The 22,449-nt window shown below is 43.2% G+C and overlaps 1 protein-coding gene across 6 annotated transcripts in view; it reads right to left on the reverse strand.

The window, feature by feature from the left end:
• WIPF2 (WAS/WASL interacting protein family member 2) overlaps positions 1-22,449 on the reverse strand; it is a 52,604-nt gene that overhangs the window by 5,744 nt on the left and 24,411 nt on the right. For all 6 annotated transcript variants that reach the window (XM_038547385.1, XM_038547388.1, XM_038547387.1 and 3 more), the window contains 5 exons: positions 20,286-20,417; positions 12,561-12,693; positions 11,727-11,843; positions 10,708-11,364; positions 1,220-1,429 (listed from right to left, as the gene is read on the reverse strand). In XM_038547385.1, coding sequence (XP_038403313.1) covers positions 1,220-1,429; positions 10,708-11,364; positions 11,727-11,843; positions 12,561-12,693; positions 20,286-20,348 — 1,180 coding nt within the window. In that variant the 5' untranslated portion in view covers positions 20,349-20,417. The remainder of the gene's footprint in view (positions 1-1,219; positions 1,430-10,707; positions 11,365-11,726; positions 11,844-12,560; positions 12,694-20,285; positions 20,418-22,449) is intronic.

Here is a 22,449-nt window from a genome sequence, read left to right on the forward strand (position 1 = left end):
ACATCGGGCTCCTGGTGCATGGAGCCTGCTTCTCCCTCTGCCTGAGTCTCTGCCTCTCTCTCTCTCTCTCTCTCTCTCTCTGTGACTATCATAAATAAATAAAAAAAAAAAATTAAAAAAAAAAAAAAAAAAAAAAGGAATGAGTCTTTGAATTGGTTCTTCAAATCTTTCCACCAAAAATCAGGCACTTAACAGGAAAGGAGACCAGCTGTTTGTTCTGTTTCAGTTAAAGTCATTTTAGAGACTGTCACCATGGGAAACCAACTGACCTGAATCCCCAGATTGGTAGACGGTAACCTAAAATGGAAATTTCTGTCACCAGCTAGTGAGAGATCTGACCAGATAATTCCCCTCTGGGCCACGTTACCCTCATTTAGCTCTACAATATAGTCGGGGACAGCCAACTTATGGCCTCCACTCCCACTTTCCATGGCCCCTCTACAGGAAGGCTCAGATTTTCTAATGGTGTGGCTCAAACACATTCCAAATACCCTGGTCCCCCAATGAGGAACAGACCAGACTGCGAGTGGTAACCATTAAAAAGAATTCAGAGTGTCAGGATTGAAGGAGACTGTACAGATCTTTCCAGGGGTCTTCAACAGAGGGTCTGAGGAAACCCTATGGACAACCTTTGCTTGGGGGCTCCATCCTAGACTCAATGAATTAGAATCTCTTAGGTGGGGCCTAAAACTCATTTATAACCTTAAAAAAGTCAAATCTGATACACTCTTATCTCATCAACCTCCTGATTTCACAGATGAGGGAAGTGAGGCCCACAGAAGTGAAGTGACTTCCTCAAAGTAACACAGCTAGGTTGTGGCTCTATATTACTAGAATAATGTTGTGTATGATAGGTTTTTGTTGCTGCTGCTGCTTTTTAAGGCCCTCTCCTTCCTAGGAAGATACATCATCCCTGTCTAAATAATCCTGAAAGGGATAAAGTCTCTGACCTAAAAGCCAACCACAAATAATCCTTGGGGAGCAAGACAGCAGCTTCAGAGTTATTAGCACAACACCTACTGCTTTTACTTCAATCTCTTCTAAAGCAATCACTGTCTTCTAGAATTCGTAGAAGGCGAGGGATGCCAATGGTGGGGGCCCAGAGATCTGAGGTTAAGTCAGGAGAGGATCTGCTGTGAACAAAGGATACTCTAGAGTGGCCACTGGAATTAGCGAAGTCACCACAGGAACTATGAGACTAAAACAGCTAGCTACTCACCCAAGAAAGATCGGACAGTGGTAATAGAATCTCTATGGCCGTTCCTCAGGGGTGGTGGTGGAGGAGGAGGTGGCCCAGCTGGCGTCCTTGAGGGAGGAGGTGGGGGCTTTCCTCGGCTCAGGGGTTCTGACCCATGCATTCGGTACGGTGGGGGAGGAGGTGGAGCATCCCTGGCACCATTTCGGATCATGGGTGGCGGGGGTGGAGGAGCTGCAAGGAAAATCCAAAGCAGTTAGGATAGGATGCAGAGATGGTGAGGGGTGGGGGAATTTGAGAGATATGTGCTAAGAGTGCCTTGGTGCCTTCCCAAAGAGCCGGGCTCCAGGAGCTTCTGGGCAGCATGTCAAATAGCAGACTCACTCTCCTCTCATCCCTACTTAACAGTGAGAACATTCTTCCAGACCCCAAAGTCCAAAATAAATGTGTGACCCTTTTCATTTCCTATTTCAAGTCAGTCAAGAACTCTGCCTACTCTTGATGATCTTTTCCCTGCCTTTCCATGCCTTCCTCCACAATTCTAATTCAAGGCTCTCTCGTATTTAGCCTGTTCTACTGCAAAAAGCTTCCCAAATGTTCTCCTTGCTTCTCATCTCTTACCATTCCAATCTATTCTGCATAATTCACTAATCTCCCCCAAAACACTTGCTCAAACTTTTCTAAGGACTGTGTATCTCCTCTATCAAGAAGTTCCAAATCCTGGGATGCCTGGGTGGCTCAGTGGTTGAGCGTCTACCTTCGGTTCGGGATGTGATCCCAGGATCCGGACTGAGTCCCACATTGGGCTCTCTGCAGGGAGCCTACTTCTCCCTCTGCCTGTGTCTCTGTCTCCCATGAATAAATAAATAAATCTTAAAAAAAAAGAAAAAAAGAATAGGAGGAAGAAGAAATTTCAAATCCTTAGTTTCAACCCCAACTGAGTCTCACCCCATCATCCTTCTTTTTTACACAGCAACTTACCATGCGAGGCAGGCAGCCTGGTATCACCTTCTCCTCTTCCTTGCTTGATTCCTAGGCTGGGACTCCCACTGTCACCTCTGTATCTCTCTACTACACCATTATATTATATCATAATTGTTCATTTTATGTGCCTCTTCCGCAGCACACTAAGTCAGGGCAGTGTCCATTCATCTGAGTTTCCAAGCTCAGACAAATGTATAGCGCACAGTATGTTCACAATCAACATGTGGTGACTAAACCAAACCACATATGCTTTGCTCTTGTGACTCCCCCAAAAGGTGTGGAAATGCCATCCCCCTTCCCTTACGACCAAACCCAACCTCTCCTTTAAGATTAGATTCAAGCCCCATCTTCTACAGGCTTTCCCAAAGCAATGCACTCTACTCTAATCCCCTCCCTTCTTTGTTCTCCCATAGCATTTATAGGCTATGTCACTTACTCTAGCACTTAGTAGTATGGAATAAAATGAGTGATTCTCAAAAATGTATAATAGGTTCATCTGCAGAAAGTGCATATCTCCAGTGATTGTCTCATTGCTCAAAAAAAACTGGGAATGCCTCTTTGCGAACTCCCTCCAAACCCAGTTTCTAATTAGACATATCCATAAATATATGATGTTCATATCTCATTTTTTAAAAGATTTTATTTACCTATTTTAGAGAGAGAGAGTGCATGCACACATGCGGTAGCTTGGGGGAGGAGCAGAGGGAGAGGGACGAGCAGGCTCTGTGCTAAGTGCAGAGCCCAACGTGGGGCTCAATCTCACAAGCCCGAGATCATGACCTGAGCTGAAACCAAGAGTCAGACAATGAACTGACTGAGCTACCCTGGTGCCCCTCATATCTCATTGCTGAGTTTGTACAACCATCAAGAAAAATATTCATACCTATGTCTGATTTCGCTTTTCAAAAATCAAATTCACTCTTAAAAGACAAAAATGTGCCACCAAGTAGAAAGTAACATCAAAAACACATCTGAAGGGCAGCCCAGGTGGCTCAGCAGTTTAGCGTCTGCCTTCATTCAGCCCCGGGTATGATCCTGGAGTCCCAATATCGAGTCCCACATCGGGCTCCCTGCATGGAGTTCGCTTCTTCCTCTGCCTGTGTCTCTGCCTTTCTCTCTGTGTCTCTCATAAATAAAATAAAATCTTAAAAAAAAAAATACACACATACATCTGAAGACATGTCAACATCACTAGAATAGATTCTTTTTTTAAAAAGATTTTATTTATTAATGAGAGAGAGAGAGGCAGAGAGAGAGAAGCAGGCTCCATGCAGGGAGCCCAACGTGGGACTCAATCCCGGGTCTCCAGGATTACGCCCTGGGCCGAAGGCAGGCGCCAAACTGTTGAGATACCCAGGCGTCCCAACTAGAATAGATTCTAAGTAAGGTCTTTATGTTATATTATTCTATTCTTTCCATTAACTAACAAAAATAGCAGCTATCATTTATTTGGTTTCTGTTATATTCCAGGTACTGCCCCAAGTATTTTATATGCATTAAATCTTTTTTTTAAGATTTTATTTATTTATTCATGAGAGACACAGAGAGAGAGAGAGAGACAAAGAGAGAGAAAGGCAGAGACACAGGCAGAGGGAGAAGTGGGCTCCACGCAGGGAGCCTGCTTTGGGACTCAATCCTGGACTCCAGGATCACACCCTGGGCTGAAGGCAGGCACTAAACCACTGAGCCACCAGAGGATCCCCTATGTATTATATCTTTAAAAATTATTTAGCCACTCCTGCAAAGTATGTGGTATTATCCCCATTTCACAAATGAAACTGGGATTCAGGTTGTTTGTCTGAGGCCACAGATCTAATAAGACTCAGCATACATTTGCTCTTTCCACTATGCCCACACTGCTTTTCATAACTACCACAGTTCTATATTATCTGCCCCCAAAACATATAACCCACTGAGATGGAAGTGTATCTTTTAGGGGTGCCTGGGTGGCTCAGTTAAGTGTCTGCCTTCGCCTCAGGTCATGATCCTGGGATCCTGGGATTGAGTCTGGCATCAGGCTCCCTGCTGAGGAAGCCTGCTTCTTCCTCTCCCTCTGTTGTTCCCCCTGCTTGTGTTCTCTGGCTCAATCAGTGTCAAATAAATAAATACAATCTTTTAAAAAAGAAAAAAAAAAAAAAAAGGAAGTGTATGTTTTGGTACCAACACCATGTCCTGTTATCTAAATAATACATGGAGAGACTACTCGGCTTAACAGACAACACTGATAAAGGGTGTATCATCTTTTTTTTAAGTATACTCTATACTCAATGTGGGGATTGAATGCATGACCCTGAGATCAAAAGTTGTATCTTCTGAGTGAGCCAGTCAGGTGCCCAAGAGCATATCTTCTTATTCCTCCTCTATTATTGTTGGAATTTCTGTAGAGTGACTGCAGTTAAGCATGAAAGAGTAATGGAATGATGTGTGCAGACAGGGGGTCCAGCACTGTAGGCCAAATAATGCCACTTTTCATCCCCTAAGATGTACTCTGAATGTCTACCTCACTCTTTTCAAGGTGTAAGTATAGACAGGTGCTATTAGAAGCAGTAACTAAAAAGAAGTCTCCTTAACACCACCTAGCAGATATCTGAACCTTAATTTCATTCTAAATCTGCCCAAATCAAAGCTGTTTCAGGTCACTTTCAAAATATTTCCCTAAAACTCAGATTTCTCAGGGCCCTGAGAGTCTGTGACTACTCTAGGGGAGGGCCAGGGAGTATAAGGCAGGGTTAGCTTGGATCAAAAGGACACCAGCTACACACTGGGAAGGTGGCAGTGATTAGAGCCAACCCAGACTGGCCAATGGAGTAGGACAAAGAGCACTCTCCTTGCTCCCTTGGCACTCACCCTCAGGGACGGTCATCCCCTCTGGGTTCTGCCATCTCTCCAGTAAGTTTCTGGGCTCTTTGTCACATCCAGTTTTTTTTTTTTTTTTTTTTTTGAAGATGTTATTTATTTATTCATGAGAGACACAGAGAGAGACAAGCAGACACAGGCAGAGGGAGAAGCAGGCTCCATGCAGGGAGCCTGACAGGGGACTCAATCCCAAGACACCAGGACCACGCCCTGACCCAAAGGCAGACGCTCAACCACTGAGCCACCCAGGCGTACCTATCACATCGGTTTTAAAACTGTCTCAAAAAAAAAAAACAAAAAACAAAAAACAAAACAACCCTGTTTCAAGAGAGGGCACTGGAACCCAAGAACTGTAAGAAAGAAGCAGTTTGTAAAATAAACCTGGGGGTGGGAGATCACCTTTTGTAAACCTCGATAAACTCAATTTTGAGGAGGGCATGATGGTATTGATTCTTTAAAAAAAAGTCCCTTAAAAATAGTGTCAAAAAAAAAAAAAATAGTGTCTTACTCCACAAAGAAAAAATTCAGAAACCAATACCACTGATCCCTGAGCACCCTGGGAAGACAAAAGACTCCATACTTTTTCAAATGTAAATAATTCACAGAGAAACAAAAGCATATTATCACATAATACTGTCATAATATGATTTAATAATAAAGATAAATCCATGGGATGCCTGGGTGGCTCAGAAGTTGAACGTCTGCCTTTGGCTCAAGGGCATGATCCCGGAGTCCTGGGATCGAGTCCCACATCAGGCTTCCTGCATGTAGCCTGCTTCTCCCTCTGCCTATGTCTCTGCCTCTCTCTCGAATAAATAAATAAAATCTTTTTTTTCATTTCTAAGATTTTATTTATTTATTCATGAGAGACACAGATAGAGAGGCAGAAAGATAGGCAGAAAGAGAACCAGGTTCAATGCAGGGAGCCCAACATGGGACTCAATCCCGGGTCTCCAGAATCATACCCTGGGCCAAAGGCAGGTGCCAAACCACTGGGCCACCCAGGCATCCCTAAATAAATAAAATCTTAAAAAAAAAGAGAGAGAGAAATCCAAGAACTACCTGGAAATCCTTGCATAAAACCACTAACAGTCATCAGCATACTATGATTTACAAAGCACTTCCATACATTTATTTACAACTACCCGTGAAGATACTATGAAGACATGAGGGAACAAACTCAGAGAATGAGAGCTATCTGCCCAACGTCACACAATAAAGATAACTACATACTCAGAAGATCTCTGACTAAAATATCTCAATTTTCTCTCAGTGTTACCACTCTAAGAACTACTGCTCTGGTTATAGAGATGGAAAGCTGGCTGAGGCCTCCATCAGGCCTCAAAGTTGGTGATGGTTAAGCGACAGAAGAAAAAGGCTCATAACTTCACATTTTTTAAAGAAACCACAAAGAACGAACAGAAAAGTGGGAAGCAAGAATTCTGCAGACATTTAAAACTACTCAAATTCAGGGTGCCTGGCTGGCTCAAGTCAGTAGAGCAAGACTCTTGAGTTCAAACCCCACATTAGGCCTACAGCTTTGTTTAAAAAAATAATTTAATTAAAAAACTAAAACTATTTAGTTAAACCCACAGAAATTACATTTTCCCCCACTTCTATTCCTGGATAGGATTAGAAAGATATGGGCTCAGCAGCCCGGGTGGCTCAGTGGTTTAGTGCCGCCTTCAGCCCAAGGCCTGATCCTGGGGACACAGGATCAAGTCCCATGTCGGGCTCCCTGCATGGAGCCTGCTTCTCCCTCTGCCTGTGTCTCTGCGCCCCCCGCTCCCCGTGTCTCTCATGAATAAATAAATAAAATCTTAAAAAAAAAAAAAAAAAGATGTGGGCTCTACTTTGATAAAGGGTCTTAAAAAAATCCCTAAATTAAAAAATACTTTTTTCTAAAGATTTATTCATTCATGAGAGACAGAGAGAGAGAGAGGCAGAGACACAGACAGAGGGAGAAGCAGGCTCTTCGCTGGAGCCTGATGCGGGACTTGATCCCAGATCCCAGCCTAAGCCGAAGGCAACCACCCAACTGCTGAGCCACCCAGGCATCCCTTAAAAAATAATTTTTAACCTAAACTTTATAGAATCAAAGGCTATCATAAGATTGGAATTCTTATGGCTAAAGCCAGGGAGATACACAGTCAGGAATGTACCAGATTACTATATGACTGTCTTAGGTTAGACTGCCAGCTCCTAAAATACAAATCTCTTATGTGCTTCGCCAACCAGCAGCATAGGTTAATGGGCTTTCAGTATGTGCTTCCTGATGAGTTAATTTCTTAATCAATGATCCAAACCTGCAAGGACTGTTTAAAAGCTCAAAGGCTTTGTGGAGGATGTGGCTCAAAGTCCAATGATATAAGAGGCCATGGGAGGCAGAATTCCCAAGTCTAAGGTCCCAGGGAGCTTCACGGTCTCCCTCTCTACTTTCAGTCATGCTATTTTGTAAAAAGATTATACAACCTCTTCTACCTTTTCCAGAGCTCCTTATCTCCTCCTCATCCAGTTTAGGCTCATGGTCCATTGTTACAATCACTCCCTGACCTATACCCTTAGCTTCCCGGCTCCACTCTCCCTTGGTGCCATACATGCCTAAAATAGCTAACCCTGGTTAAATGCCACTACTCAGTACCTGCATACGCACAGCTGAACACACACTGTGCCAATCTCACTCTGAGTGTATGGCTCCTAATCCTGAGTGGGCTTCCGTGCTGCTTCTCCCAGGACACCCCTGCCACTGCCCCCTTTATTCTCCCATACTCCCAGAGCACCACCTCATGCCCTCTCTCTCCTTCCCTCCCCTCACATCAATAGATGTCCTATTTCACCAATAAGAAACAAACTAGAAGGGATCCCTGGGTGGCGCAGAGGTTTGGCGCCTGCCTTTGGCCCGGGGCGTGATCCTGGAGACCCGGGATCGAATCCCACATCGGGCTCCCGGTGTATGGAGCCTGCTTCTCCCTCTGCCTAAGTCTCTGTTTCTCTCTCTCTCTCTCTCTGTGACTATCATAAATAAATTAAAAAAAAAAAAAATTAAAAAAAAAAAAAAAAAAGAAACAAACTAGAAGAAAATTTGCACATGCTTCTACCATGATGCCCACCTGCCCACTTGCATCTATGCCTATGCACTCTGCCTTCCCTCTTGTTACCATGGAAGAATGATCTATGTTCTTATCTAAGGTCAACCCCTTACCTATGGATCAGATTCCATTCCTTTTAGCCTTCTTGGAGACATTACTTTGACAATTTCCCCATTCTCCTGTATCATTTCATCAGTATCCAAATGGATACGGAAATATCTTCCATCTTGGAGAGGAGGAGTCTCAACCCTCAATTCTCCTCCAGCAAGTATTCTATTTATCTGCACCCCCACTCTCGCTCCCCTGTAAGGAAACTGAGATTTCTACTTTGCTATCTCTAATTCCTTTCCTCCTATTCGTGAGTTCCCAAACACATCCCAGTTAGACTTTCATTCTCATCCTCACCACTTCACTGAAACTACTCAAAAGGGTACCATGTGGGATGCCTGGGTGGCTCAGCGGTTGAATGTGTGTCTTCAGCTCAGAATGTGATCCTCAGTCTGGGGATCAAGTCCCGCATCGGAATGCAGGGAGCCTGCTTCTCCCTCTGCCTATGTCTCTGCCTCTCTAAATAAATTAAATCCTTAAAAAAAAGGGGGGGGGGGATATCACGTTGTTTGGGGGTCACCCCAAAGGACTCCATATTGCTAAGACCAGTGTCATTCTATTTTCAGTCCTGGACACAGCTGATCACTCCATCTTCGCATCCTTCCAGCATCCTCTTGTTTTCTTCCTTCCTCACCAGGGGCTCTTTCTCAGTTTCCTCTCTTGCTACTCTCCATCTCTCTGACTTCTAATATAAAGGCCTCAACCTCTTCTCTATCTAGACTGACTCCCTAAGTGAGCTCACCCAGCATGTGGTTTTCAGTATCATTCAAATTTGGGGTGCCTCAGTTGGTTAAGCTTCTGCCTTCAGCTCAAGTTGTGATCCCAGGGTCCTAAGACTAAGCCCCGATTTGCTGAGCAGAGAGCCTGCTTCTCCCTCTCCCTCTGCCTGCTGCTCCACCTGCTTGTGCTCACTCTCCCTCCGTCAAATAAATAAATAAAATCCTTAAAAATATGTATCATTCAAATTTCTCTAGCCCAGACCTTTCTCCCGAACTTCAGAATCTCACAGATATCTAAGAGAAAATAATGAATTGGTGTTTGGCTGACAGGCATCTCAAACTTGACTTGTCCAAAAGTGAACACCTGGGCAGCCCCGGTGGCTTAGCGGTTTGGCGCTGCCTTTGGCCCAGGGTGTGATCCTGGAGACCCAGGATCGAGTCCCATGTCGGGCTCCCTGCATGGAGCCTGCTTCTCCCTCTGTCTCTCTCTCTCTCTAATAAATAAATAAATAATCTTAAAAAAAAAAAAAGTGAATACCTGTCTTCTTCCCCCAAACCTGTTGTGGTCCTACCTATCTGCTAGTTTACTCCAACAGCCTCCTAAGCAGTCCCCCTTGTCACCTTTGTCCTCCTGCTGTTTGCATCACACAAGTTTGTCATCATTTTAAAAGCTAAAGCAGAGCTGCCCGGGTGGCTCAGCAGTTTAGCGCCGCCTTCGGCCCAGGGCGTGATCCTGGAGATCCAGGATTGAGTTCCACTTTGGGCTCCCTGCACGAAGCCTGCTTCTCCCTCTACCTGTGCCTCTGCCTCTCTCTCTCTCCCTCTCTCTCTCTGTGTGTGTGTGTGTGTCTCTCATTAATAAATAACATCTTTAAAAAAATTAAAAAATTAAAAAGTTAAAAGCTAAAGCAGGGGTGTCTAGGTGGCTCAGGTCATGGCCCCAAGGTCCTGGAATCGAGCCCCACGTCAGGCTTCCTGCTCAGCCTTCTGCCCCTCCTTCTCCTTCTGCCCCTCCACAACGCTCCTCCTTCGGCCCCTCCACAACGCTCATGCTCTAAGTAAATGAATAAAATCTTAAAAAAAAAAAAAAAAAAGATAAAGCAATGTTTCTCCTTTGTTCCAGTGCTCAGCAATTCACCAAGTAAATCCCAGTCTCAACAAAGTCCTACAGTGTTCTCCTGTGGAAATTTAGCTTCCTGAACTCCATGTCCTGCCACAATGGCCTCCCTGCTGTTCTCAGTCTCATGGCCTTTGTATCTGCTGTTCCCAATGCCTGCAATAACTATTCTCTCAGATAACCGGTTAGCTTACTCTGTCACTCTCTGCCAGATTGTTACTTTATCAGTAAAACTTTCCCGACCCCTACCTACTCTCACCCCACTTCTGCAATAAAAAATATTACCACTACCCTCCACCCCATATTCCTATTCCCCTTCTCTGCTTTGTATTTCTGTAAAATATTTACATACCGTGTGTGTGTGTGTGTGTGTGTGTGTGTATATATATATATATATATACATACATATATATTTTACTAATTTATTTGCTTGACTGTCCAGAGAACAGGACTCTTCTATTGATTGCTATTTCCCTAACAACAGAGTCTGATATAGAAAAAGGCATTCAGTAAACCTGTTGAATGAGTAAGTGAATTCTTTTTCTTTTCAATCGCTAAAAGACAGCTTTGGAGAAAAGGGTAAAAAGACAAACTCAGTTCTCCAAGGGATAGGAAAAAAAAGTGCTTCCAAGTACTTACCTGCCCCCCGACTGGGAGGGTCCCGAGCTGGGGGAGGTGGTCTATTACTCTGTAGTGAGGGAGAGGCTGAGGTGGGTGGAGGAGGCGCTAGGCCTCTGACAGGCCCTGGTGTCTTCCTATGCAAAGAATTGTGTCTCTGGGGCAGCTCTGGGGCTGACTCATTAGTGGGACTGGAGGGTCCATTGGGGACCCCGGGAGGCTGGCGGTAAGGCGGTGGAGGAGGAGCCAGAGACTGGCCACTTGGTCCCGTTCTGATATTCACAGGGGAAGGAGGTGGTTTGACTGGGGGTGGAGCAGGAGGTCCCTCTCGACCAGGGTGCAGCCTTTGTCCAGGTGTAGGTGGCAAGGGTTTCTCTCTGTTGTAGGCTGGGGCTTTGCTGCTGTGCATAGGCAGAGGTGTAGGGGGTGCATTGGCACGCCGCCCTGGGGGTGGTGGAGGAGGGGCAGAGGAGCTGTGCTTCATGCCTGTACTGCTGGTGGTATTAGGTCGAGAGAGGTCCGGTAACGAGGGTCTCTGCATCCTGGGCAGTTCTGGGAGTGAGGCTCGGTTGCTGTCTGTATCATCTTGAGGGCGCCCACCAGCTGTAGATACCGGTGGCCTTGGGGCAGCAGCTCGAGAACTGGGGACTTGCAGGGCTGGCTTACCAGCTAGGTTCTCTACAAATAAAGCAGATAGCACTCGATCAACAGAGTTAGATACACGCTGGTCGGTATCTCTACTTCACTCAGCCTCCTTAGTGTAACCTGCATGGTAGCAGGGTAAATGCCTGTATAATTCTGGGTCTTAATCTGGTTTCAGGCTCAGGGCCCACCAACAAATACTGCTGATAACAAGTTAAACACATTTTTATTTAATCCCTCAGCTTTAGTTTTATTCTGCTCTGTAACTCCTCCCCTGCTCCCACTTCTCCTTCCTCCCACCTCTACAACAACAGTCCTTGACCCTAGAAGACCCACTTGGGACTAGTCAGAAATTAATGCACTTGGGAAATACCCTAAGAAACTTTCTGATCAGATACCTGAAACGTCCTTGGCTCCCACAGGTCGGAGTTTCGGCACTCCCCCTTGGAAGAGACCTCCCTTGGGCTGCAGGGCAGCTGCTCCAGAGCCATAACCACCACTGCTTCCTTTGGGTTCTGGAAAGCATACCATTAGGGTTTTCACTTCACATGCCCAGAGCTGGTGACCAAGTCAATCCTGAGGAGAAATGCCTCCTTTATTTGGGCTTTAATTTGAAAACAAATCAATCTTGCTTTTGACTTTGCATTAAAAAAAAAAAAATGCAAAGCCTCTCAGCTCCAGTTTCATGTGGAAATAAAACTCTTCACCGTGATGAAAGAGAAAGAACAAAAGAAACAAGGAGCCAAACTTCCCTATTTAGGAAAGGCAGAGGGAAAACCAGGATCAAGACACATTCAGCAAAATTCTCTGGGCTCTCCTCTCCAAGTCTCAGATTATATGGGGGCCTGTGACTTAAGGATCCAGGTGTGAGCAAACTCTCCAGAGGCCTTTCAGAATGGACACTTCTGGGAATTATAAAATTGTTAGCTTCAGCTTGGCAGTTTTTAGTAACATGGTGGTCTCCTCAGAGAATAGCCAAGAATGTGCCCTAGTGAGCACTAGTCACAGAAGATGGAGTCCTACCCAGAGAATGCTTCCCAAAGGTCAAAGAGAAACTTCTAAGGTATTCAAATGAACAGATGCGAAGACAGCCCAAGAGCGTTCAAAGAAAACTCTCCTAAAGGACAAAATGTTCCCATTCAAGGCCCAACAATAAAATGACAGGCCAACCAAGTCTCCAAGTCAAATCCTGGAATCCTGGTGGCTCACTAGGAAATAAAGATTAGACTCACTCTCAAGGATGGGAGCACTCCGATCGTTAATGTTGGTCACCTTCTTCAGCTTGGTCCCTTTGCAGATGTCCTGTAAGAGGGCACCTCGATTCCGCTGCTCATCTCTACTCAGCTTGGGCTGCTCTGTGTTTGCCTGGAGGAAGAGGAGAAAATTTAACTATTCATCCTAAATAGTTCCCTGTACCATGAGCTTGGGATAAATACCATAAGCCAAGCTGGTTTCATGAATGCCCCTCCAACCTAATCAGATCCCTGCATCAAATAACAGTTCCAATGTGTACTCTCAGCCTTCCTAGTCCATCTTCTGTTGTGCCTTCTGTGAAGTACAGGTCTCCCTCCTATCAGAAGCTTCTGCAAGGAAGACTTATCAGGGGCGCCTGGAGGGCTTAGTCAGTTAAGTGACTCTTGATTTCGGCTCAGGTCGTGATCTCGGGGTAATGAGATCGAACCCCATGTCAGGCCCTGGGTGTGCAGCCTGCTTGCAATTCTCTCTCTCTCTTAAGAAAGAAAAAAAAGGAGGCCTTAACTAATGCTTGCAGAGTACCTGTGTGCTGGGTTTGTACGTTAGATGCTTTATATGTATGAAAGCAATCATTGAGTCTCTACTATGCCTTAGGCTAAGCATGTTACTTCCAATATCTCATTTATATCTTGAAATATTTTTATGAAATAGGTATTATTATCATTATCCATTTGGAAAGTAAAAATAGCTAAAAAGTTTCCTGAGGCCACGCATCCAGTAAATAGTAAAACAAGAATCCAAAGCAGTTGACTCTAAAATGCCTATCTTGGGATGTGTGGGTGGCTCTGAGGTTGAGCGCCTGCCTTTGGCTCAGGGCGTGATCCTAGAGTCTTGTGATCCTAGAGTCTCTGTGTCTTTCACAAATAATAAAATCTTAAAAAAAAAAAAAAAAGCCTATCTTATCTCAACTAATAGATTTTATTGCTTCCTTATTACTTTATCTTCTAAACAATGTTATAAAATAGACCACATTGGGGCACCTGGGTGGCTCAGTCGGATAGATGTCCAAGTCTTGGTTTTGGTTCAGGTTAAGATCTCGGGGCCATGAGATCGAGCCCCATGGTAGGCTCCGTGGAGTCTGCTTGTCCCTCTCCCCTGCTCCTCTCTCTCCCCTGCTCCTCTCTGCTCGCATGTACTCTCTCTCAAATAAATAAATAAAATTTTAATAAAATAACACAGGCCATATTATTCCCATTCCAGAGATGAAGAAATGAAGTAGTTTAGACAAGTCAATATCACATGGAGAATAAATGCAGAGCTGGTCTGATTATGTCAAAGCCCGTGCCTTTCCTCCTTTCCCTACAGCTGCCCCCCACCCTCCACCTTTTCTTTTCTTTCTTTCTTTTTTTTTTAATACTTTATTTATTTATTCATGAGAGACACATACAGAGAGAGGCAGAGACACAGGCAGAGAGAGAAGCAGGCTCCGTGCAGGGAACTCGATGCAGGACTCAATCCCGGGACTGGAGGATCATGTCCTGGGCCAAAGGCAGACACTCAACCGCTGAGCCATCCAGGCGTCCCCTTTTTTAAAGATTTTGTTTATTTACCTTGCCAGAGACAGAGAGAGTAAAAGTAAGGGGAGAGGCAGGCAGAGGGAGAGGGAGAAGCAGGGTTGGATGCAGGGCTGGATCCCAAGACCCTGAGATCAAGACCAGAGCCAAAGGCAGACACTTAACTGACTGGAGCCACCCAGGCATACCCCTACAGTTTTTCCCAACATTGTTATTTCTTCTCAAGTTCTTCACCCTCCACCTACCTCTTAAATGCCTTTCAGAGTCCTATCCTCAGCCTCTATCTAAATCTCCCCAAGCAAGCTCATCCAGTCCCAGGGTATGAATACCACTGAAAAGCCCAAGTATCTCAAATCTTTATATTTCATCACCACTCCTGGCCCTGAACTTCATACCCATATGTGCTAGTGTCTACAGGACATCTCCAAATGAATATCCCACATATACTTAAAATCCAACATGTGGTACCATGTTCCTTACACAATTTTCAAATATAGAGAGCTTTTTAAAGTAACCACAGTGGAATTTTTGGAAACCACTAAAAAATGATTCTAAAATCTACCTAGAAGATTAAGTATAGGAAAAAACTAAGAAAATGGGACTAGTGGAGCACCTGGGTGGCTCCGTGGTCGAGCATCTGCTTTTGGCTCAGGTCTTGATCCCGGTGTCCTGGGATCGAGTCTTGGATCAGGCTCTCTGCTCAGAGCCTGCTTCTCCCTCTGCCTAGGTCTCTGCCTCTCTCTCGGTGTCTCTTATGAATACGTAAAATCTTAAAAAAAAAAAAAAAAGAAAGAAGAAAAGAAAGAAAAGAAAAGAAAAGAAAAGAAAAGAAAAGAAAAGAAAAGAAAAGAAAAGAAAAGAAAATGGGACTAGCACCACCAAAAGCTAGGACCAACTACAACAGGAGCACAGGGACTGACAGCTAAAGGAACAAAACAGAAAAGTCCATAAACAAACCTATGTCTGTACAAGAAATAATAAAAGTGAGGGGCACCTGGGTGGCTCAGTCAGTTAAGCATCTGCCTTCAGCTCAGGTTGTGATCCTGGGGTCCTGAGATTGAGCCCCATATCCACCCCCTGCTCAGTGGGGAGTCTGCTTCTCCCTCTCTCTCTGTCCCTCCCCCTTGGCTCATGTTCTCAGGAGCACAGAGCTCTCTTTTTCTCGACTGAATTAAAAAAAAAAACTTAAAAAAAAGGAAAAGAAATAATAAAAGTATATTTTAGCAGTACAGAAAGCACCGATTATGAAATATAAGCTACTAATAGTAACTGGCTAATTTTGGGGGAAAAAAATAATCAAGTTAAATCCCTACCTGATAGCTTATTCTCAAACAAATTCTAGTTGAGTTATAAAATGTAATGTAAAAAAATCCATAGATGTACTATATGAAAAAAAATTGGTAAGGGGAAGGACATGACAACCAAAATACAAGGAAAGACTGAAAGATTTATTTATTATAAATTATTTACTAGGAATATAATAAGCAGATGATAGACTGGAAGGACAAATCACCTGTGACATACAAAAGCATTATCCTAAATCTATACAGCAGTGGGATCCCTGGGTGGCGCAGCGGTTTGGCGCCTGCCTTTGGCCCAGGGCGCGATCCTGGAGACCCGGGATCGAATCCCACGTCGGGCTCCCGGTGCATGGAGCCTGCTTCTCCCTCTGCCTGTGTCTCTGCCTGTGTCTCTGCCTCTCTCTCTCTCTCTCTCTCTCTCTCTCTGTGTGTGACTATCATAAATAAATTAAAAAAAAAATTACCCTCTGAGGTAGGTTCTGCTATTATTCCTGTTTTATAGAAGAGAAAGTTAATTCTATTAAATATTTTGTTTTATAATATTTTTACTTGATTGTATCAAACCTTTACTGCTGTGTAATAAGAGCTTAACAATCATTCCCTTCTATATTTATGCCATCAGTGTGCAGGCTCCATGCACCGGGAGCCCGATGTGGGATTCGATCCCAGATCTCCAGGATCGCGCCCTGGGCCAAAGGCAGGCGCCAAACCGCTGCACCACCCAGGGATCCCCTAATTTTGAAAATAAAATAACACTTTTCAAGAGCTTAGCATAGTGCCTGATATATAATAAGAGCTCAATAAGCAGTAGCTAAGGTTGTATTGAAAGAAAAAGAGATACATACATGTAGAACATTTCCAGAATGATATATACTAATACCAATAGAGTCAATTTTGGTAATTAATTAATTGGGTAATAATTCTTTATATTTATGTGCATTTTCTAGTTTTCTTTTAGATTTGATCTATTTATTAGAGAGAGAGAGAGCACAAGCAGGTGGGAGAGAGAAAGAATCTTTTTTTTTTTTTAAGATTTTATTTATTTGTTCATGAGAGACAGAGACAGGCAGAGGGAGAAGCAGGCTCCATGCAGGGAGCCCAACGTGGGACTTGACCCCAGGTTTCCAGGATCAGGCCCTGGACTGAAGGTGGCGCTAAACGGCTGAGCCACCCAGGGTGCCCGAGAGAAAGAATCTGAAGCAGACTCCTTGTTGACCACAAAGTCCGATGAGGGACTGGATCCCATGACCATGAGATCATGACCTGAGCCAAAACCAAAAGTCGGACTCCTAAGTGAGCCACCTAGGTGCCCCAAATTTTCTAGTTTTTCTATAATAAATATGTAAAACATATAAATTGTTAACAAAGATTAATTATTAATAGCTTAATATTTTCTATTTTTATTGGCATTCTCTAATTTTTACCAAACTTTTAGTACTGTAAAAAAAAATTTTAATGACATCACTAACCATTTAATGATGTGAGAAGCCATTCACGATGTATTAATAAGAGCAGATTAGAACTCAATATGCATAGCAGTGTGGGGGAGAGGGAGGGAGAAAAAGAAAACAAAAGAAATCAGTAGGTATACAACACACTCCTTTTTTAAAAAGTGGGATAAAAGGGAGGAAGGTGGGGAAGGATATACACAAAACTATTATGACTCATTGGATTATGGATAACTGCTCCTTTATGCTTACCCATAGTTCATAAAGCTTTCTTTTTTTAAAAAAAAAGTAAATTCTATGCCGACTCTGTGGCTCAAACTCACAACTCTGAGATCAAGAGTCCCATGCTCTACCAAATGAGCCAGCCAGGCACCCCAGCCACAGTTCATCAATTTCTTGAATATCTTACTTTTATAAAGAGAAAAGTATTAAAACACTACTCAATATATCTAAAACTGAGTTCAAAAAAATAATAATAAAAAAAATAAAACTGAGTTCATATCCTCCTCCAGAAACCTGTTTTGCTTTGTAAACAGCACCATCATTCAATTCCCCAAACTAGAGTTGTTTCAACCTCTTCCCTCTTTCTCAGGCTTGTATCAGTCACCAACTCTAAGATTTTACTTTTTAAGTGTTTCTCATTGTTATCTCTTCCATCTTCCCAGCTTCAGTGCAAACTCAATTTTCAACTGTAACAGGCTTCTGTCTCCAAGTCTTGACTTCCCTGTCCCCAGTCTCAACCCCAAACCACTGTGTACACTGTGAAGGTGACTCCTGCTGGTGAAAATACACTACCTCCCCATTGCTGCCTGGAGAAAAAAAACAACCCTCAGCCTTTGCCTCTGGCTTCATCTCCTACCAGGCCCCTCAAGCAATGATTCAAACCTGGGTGTGCATTCCCACTAATCAGCACCCTTCCATTCTACTTCCTCAATATCAGGTGCCAGCTCTCCCTCTTCTCTTTCTGGCTAAATAATACTCATCTTTTTAAAAATCTGCAAAAGTATCACCTAGAAGCCTTCTCTGACTGCCTTCACTCCCCCAAGTCAGTATGTGAAGCATGTTTTTCTTGTGGCCTCATTTTTCTCTGCATAGAATGGAATCTGCCTGCTGACTTGCCTATCTCACCCATCGTGCTGGCAAGCTTTGAAGGCAGAAATTGTCTCATTTCTGAGCGATATTACAGATTATTTTTATTTGCTTTTTTTTCTTATCCGCATATTTTCCATTTCTTTTAATTATACAAACAAATCTTTGAGAAAGAGTCAAGCAATATAGAAGTATAGAGTGAAGGGCAGCCCCGGTGGCACAGCGGTTTAGTGCCGCCTGCAGCCCAGGGCATGATCCTGGAGACCCTGGATCGAGTCCCATGTCAGGCTCTCTGCATGGAGCCTGCTTCTGCCTCTGCCTGTGTCTCTGCCTCTCATTCTCTCTCTGTGTCTCTATGAATAAATAAATAAATAAATAATCTTAAAAAAAAAAAAAAAAAAGAAGTATAGAGTGAAGTTATTTGGATTTTCCAAGTCATATGCCTAGCCAAGTCTCTGATACTCAGCCCCCAACAAAATCCTATTGAGTAAATGACTAAGACAGTATGATGCAGGGCAATAATCCAAGAGGTTAGAGAGATCCAAGGATATACTTTGGTCCTTGAATCCCACTATAACCAGAGCAGTTCTGCTTTTATCTACTTCACTTATTGGGCTTTCATTTAAAGTTTCATCCAAATAGGGGGTTCATATATATCCTCAAACAAAATGTCTAAAAACCAGAACTTATGGGAAAAAACAAGTTGGCAGACCTGAACTCTAGTTCTAGTTCTAAAATAAATTAGCTAGGCAAGTTAATTTTCCTCTTTAAAGTAGTACTTATCATCTGTTAAATACCTAACATACACATACACCAACACTTTAGGGCACTATTTCTCATCTGTTAAATAATACACACGCACCCCAAGATATTCATTCCCTTAAGTTCCTTTATAAGGCTTCTAAATTTTACAAAACTGAGATTGAAGTAGAGGCACCTGGTTGGCTCACTCATCCTGCAACTCGATCTCAGGATTGTGAGCTTGAGCCCCACACTGGGTGTAGATATTACTTAAAAATAAAATCTTAGGGCAGCCCCAGTGGCACCGCCTGCAGCCTGGGGTGTGATCCTGGAGACCCAGGATCGAGTCCCACATCGGGCTCCCTGCATGGAGCCTGTGTCTCCCTCTCCCTCTGCCTGTGTGTCGCCTCTCTCTGTGTGTCTATGAATAAATAAATAAAATCTTTAAAAAATAAAATAAAATAAAATCTTAGGGGGCAAGGCTAGGTGGCTCAGTGGTTGAGTATCTGTCTTTGGCTCAGGTCGTGATCCTGGGGTCTTGGGATGATCCTGCATCTCCCTCTGCCTATGTCTCTCATGAATAAATAAAATTTAAAATAAAATAGAATCGTAGGGGTGCCTGAGTGGCTCAGTCAGTTAAGCATCTGACTCTTGATTTCGGTTCAGGACATGATCTCTGGGTTGTGAGACTGAACCCCACATTGGGGCTCTGTGCTCACTGTAGAGTCTGCCGAATATTCTCACTCTCCCTCTGCCCCTCCCTCCAACTCTCTCTCGAAATAAATAAATACAATCTTTTTAAAAATGTAAAAATAAAATAAAGTCTTAAAAAACGAGATAAAGCACTCATGCTTTCTTTCTCATGTGACACCAGATATTACAATCCACATATAGTAAAAGTAGTTGCCTCCTTGGTTCAAAAGCCACACTACTTTTTTCCCTACCATTATCAAACCTTTAAGTCTTTTTTTTTTTTAAGATATTATTTATTTATTCATGAGAGACAGAGAGAGAGAGAGAGAGAGAGAGAGGCAGACACACAGGCAGATGGAGAAGCAGGCTCCCTGCAAGGAGCCCAATGTAGGACTCGATCCTATACCCTAGGATCATGCCATGAGCCAAAGGCAGATGCTCAACTGCTAAGCCACCCGGGTGTCCCCCTTTGAGTCTTCTTAATAATATTTTTCAGAAACTCCTTTTTTTGATGGGCTGGCAGACCTGATGGACTTTGCTTTAGGATGAACTGCTTTGGAGGAGAAGAAGGAGAGATAAAATAGCAAGAAAACCACTAGGAGTTGCCATCCCTTTTCTCAATGATGCCAGAGAAATGCTGTACTGACCCTTACAGAAAAAATAGTTTTAGGGGCAAAAGACTCGTTCTTACTCTGATGCAACCTGTCCAAATCTTCATTTAGACTGAACCAGGACAAGAAAACAAGACAAGCCATTAAAGTCCTAAGAAGACCTCTCAGAAATCAGAGCTAGTTAATGAAGACAGATTTACTTATTCTCTTTCTACACCATATATCTTCGAGTGCACTATGTCTTACAACAGGAAGCCCTAAGTATTCATTAAGGTTTTGAGGTAGCCAGGTGGAAAGATTACTTACCTGATTAAAAGTGGGAGGTGGAGGAGGACCAGGGGGTGGTGGAGGGGGTGGAGGAATTGGCATCCTTGCCCTGCTTGCAGTTGGCACTGCTTTCTCTCCGTTTTAATTTGCAGCTTTAGGTCACTCATATACCTGCAAATGAAATGGAAATTCAATGAGAATAACTCTGCCATCAGAGACAAAGGGTACCCAGGGGAATTAGGGGACTGGGCATGACACAAGAGAGAAACTAAACACCTCATCCCCCAGTTCCTCTGTGATAGAGTTCGGGCTTGGTAAACTTTTTTTTTTTTTTTTTTGTAAAAGGCCAGATAAGAAATACTAATACTGGGGGGCCTGGGTGACTGAGTTGGTTAAGCATCCAACTCTGGATTTTGGTTCAGATCATGATCTCAGGGTCATGAGATCAAGCCCCACATCAGGCTCTGCTCTGGGTATGGAGCCTGCTTAAGATTCTCTCTCTCCTTCTGCCCTCTCCCTTCCCCACTTTTTCTATCCCCCTAAATAATAAAAATAATACTATTATTTTAGGCTTTACAGACCACATATGGTCTCTGTCACATTTTATTCTTTGATCTATTTTGACATTTTTTAAATAATAAGCTTTATTTCTTAGAGTAGTTTTAGGTTCACAGTAAAACTGAGCAGTAAAGTACAGAGTACCCATATAGTCCTGTTCCTCCAGCTCCCACACACACAAGCACAGCCCCCTTCACTACATCTTGCAGTTGGACATTTGATACAATTAACATTTCATTACCACCCCAAGTCCATAGTTTACATTAGGGCTTACTCTTGGTGACCTATGTTTTATGTGTTTGGACAAATGCATGACAACTACACATACTGTAACATCATACAAAACAGTTTCACTGCCCTAAAAATCTGTGCTCTGCCTATTTATCCTTCAACCCCCAATCACTGGTCCTTTTTACTGTCTCCATAGTTTTGTCTTTTCCAGAATGTCATATAGTTGGAATGATGTAATATGTAACCTTTTTTGGATTGTTCTTTCAATTAGTAATACACATTTAAGTTTCCTCCATGCCTTTTCATGGCTTGATAGCTCATTTCTTTTTAGTGCTGAATAATATTCCATTATCTGGATGCACAAGTTTATCAACTCACCTACTGAAGGACATCTTGGTTGCCTCCAGGTTTTAACAATTATGAATAAAGATGCTATAAATATTCTGTAGGTTTTCGTGGGGACATAGATTTTGGCTCATTTGAGTAAATACCATTGACTGTGATTGCCAGATCATATGGTAAGAGTTACATTATATAATGAACTGCCAAATTGTCTTCCTAGTGATTATAATCATTTTGCATTCCCACTAGCAGTAAATGAGAGTTCCTGCTGCTCCACATCCTTGCCAATATTTGGTGCTGTGTTTTAGATTTTGGCCATTCTAATGGTGCACAGTAGTGCAATCTCACTGTTTTAATTTTTCAATTCCCTGATGACATATGAAGCTGAACCTTTCTTCATATATTTACTTCCTATCTTTTTTTTTTTTTTTTTAAAGATTTTATTTATTTACTAATGACAGACCCACAGAGAGAGAGGGGTCAGAGACACAGGCAGAGGGAGAAGCAGGCTCCATGCAGGGAGCCTAACGTGGGACTCGATCCCGGGTCTCCAGGATCATGCCCTGGGCCAAAGGCAGGCGCCGCCAAACCGCTGAGCCACCCAGGGATCCCCCATATACTTACTTCCCATCTGCATATTTTTTTAGGTGAGGTGTCTGCTTAGGTCTTTCGCACAGTTTTTAATAGGGTTCTTTTCTTATTGTTGATTTTTTTTAAAGATTTTATTTATTTATTCAGGAGAGATGCAGAGAGAGAGAGAGAGAGGCAGAGACATAGGCAGAGGGAGAAGCAGACTCCCTGCAGGGAGCCCGATGTGGGACTCGATCCCAGGACCCCAAGATCATGCCCTGAGCTGAAGGCAGACGCTCAACCACTGAGCCACCCAGGTGCCCCTTATTGTTGAATTTTAAGAATTCTTTGTCTGTTTTGGATAAGTCCTTCATCAGATGGGTCTTTTGCAAATATTTTCTCCCAGTGTGTGGCATGTCTTCTCATTCTCTTGATCTTTACATTCTAAAACTACATTTTTACTTTTCTTTTTAAGATTTTATTTATTTATTCATGAGAGACA

Source organism: Canis lupus, chromosome 9 (genome assembly GCF_011100685.1).
Source record: "Canis lupus familiaris isolate Mischka breed German Shepherd chromosome 9, alternate assembly UU_Cfam_GSD_1.0, whole genome shotgun sequence".
In the NCBI taxonomy this organism is placed as follows: domain Eukaryota; kingdom Metazoa; phylum Chordata; class Mammalia; order Carnivora; family Canidae; genus Canis; species Canis lupus.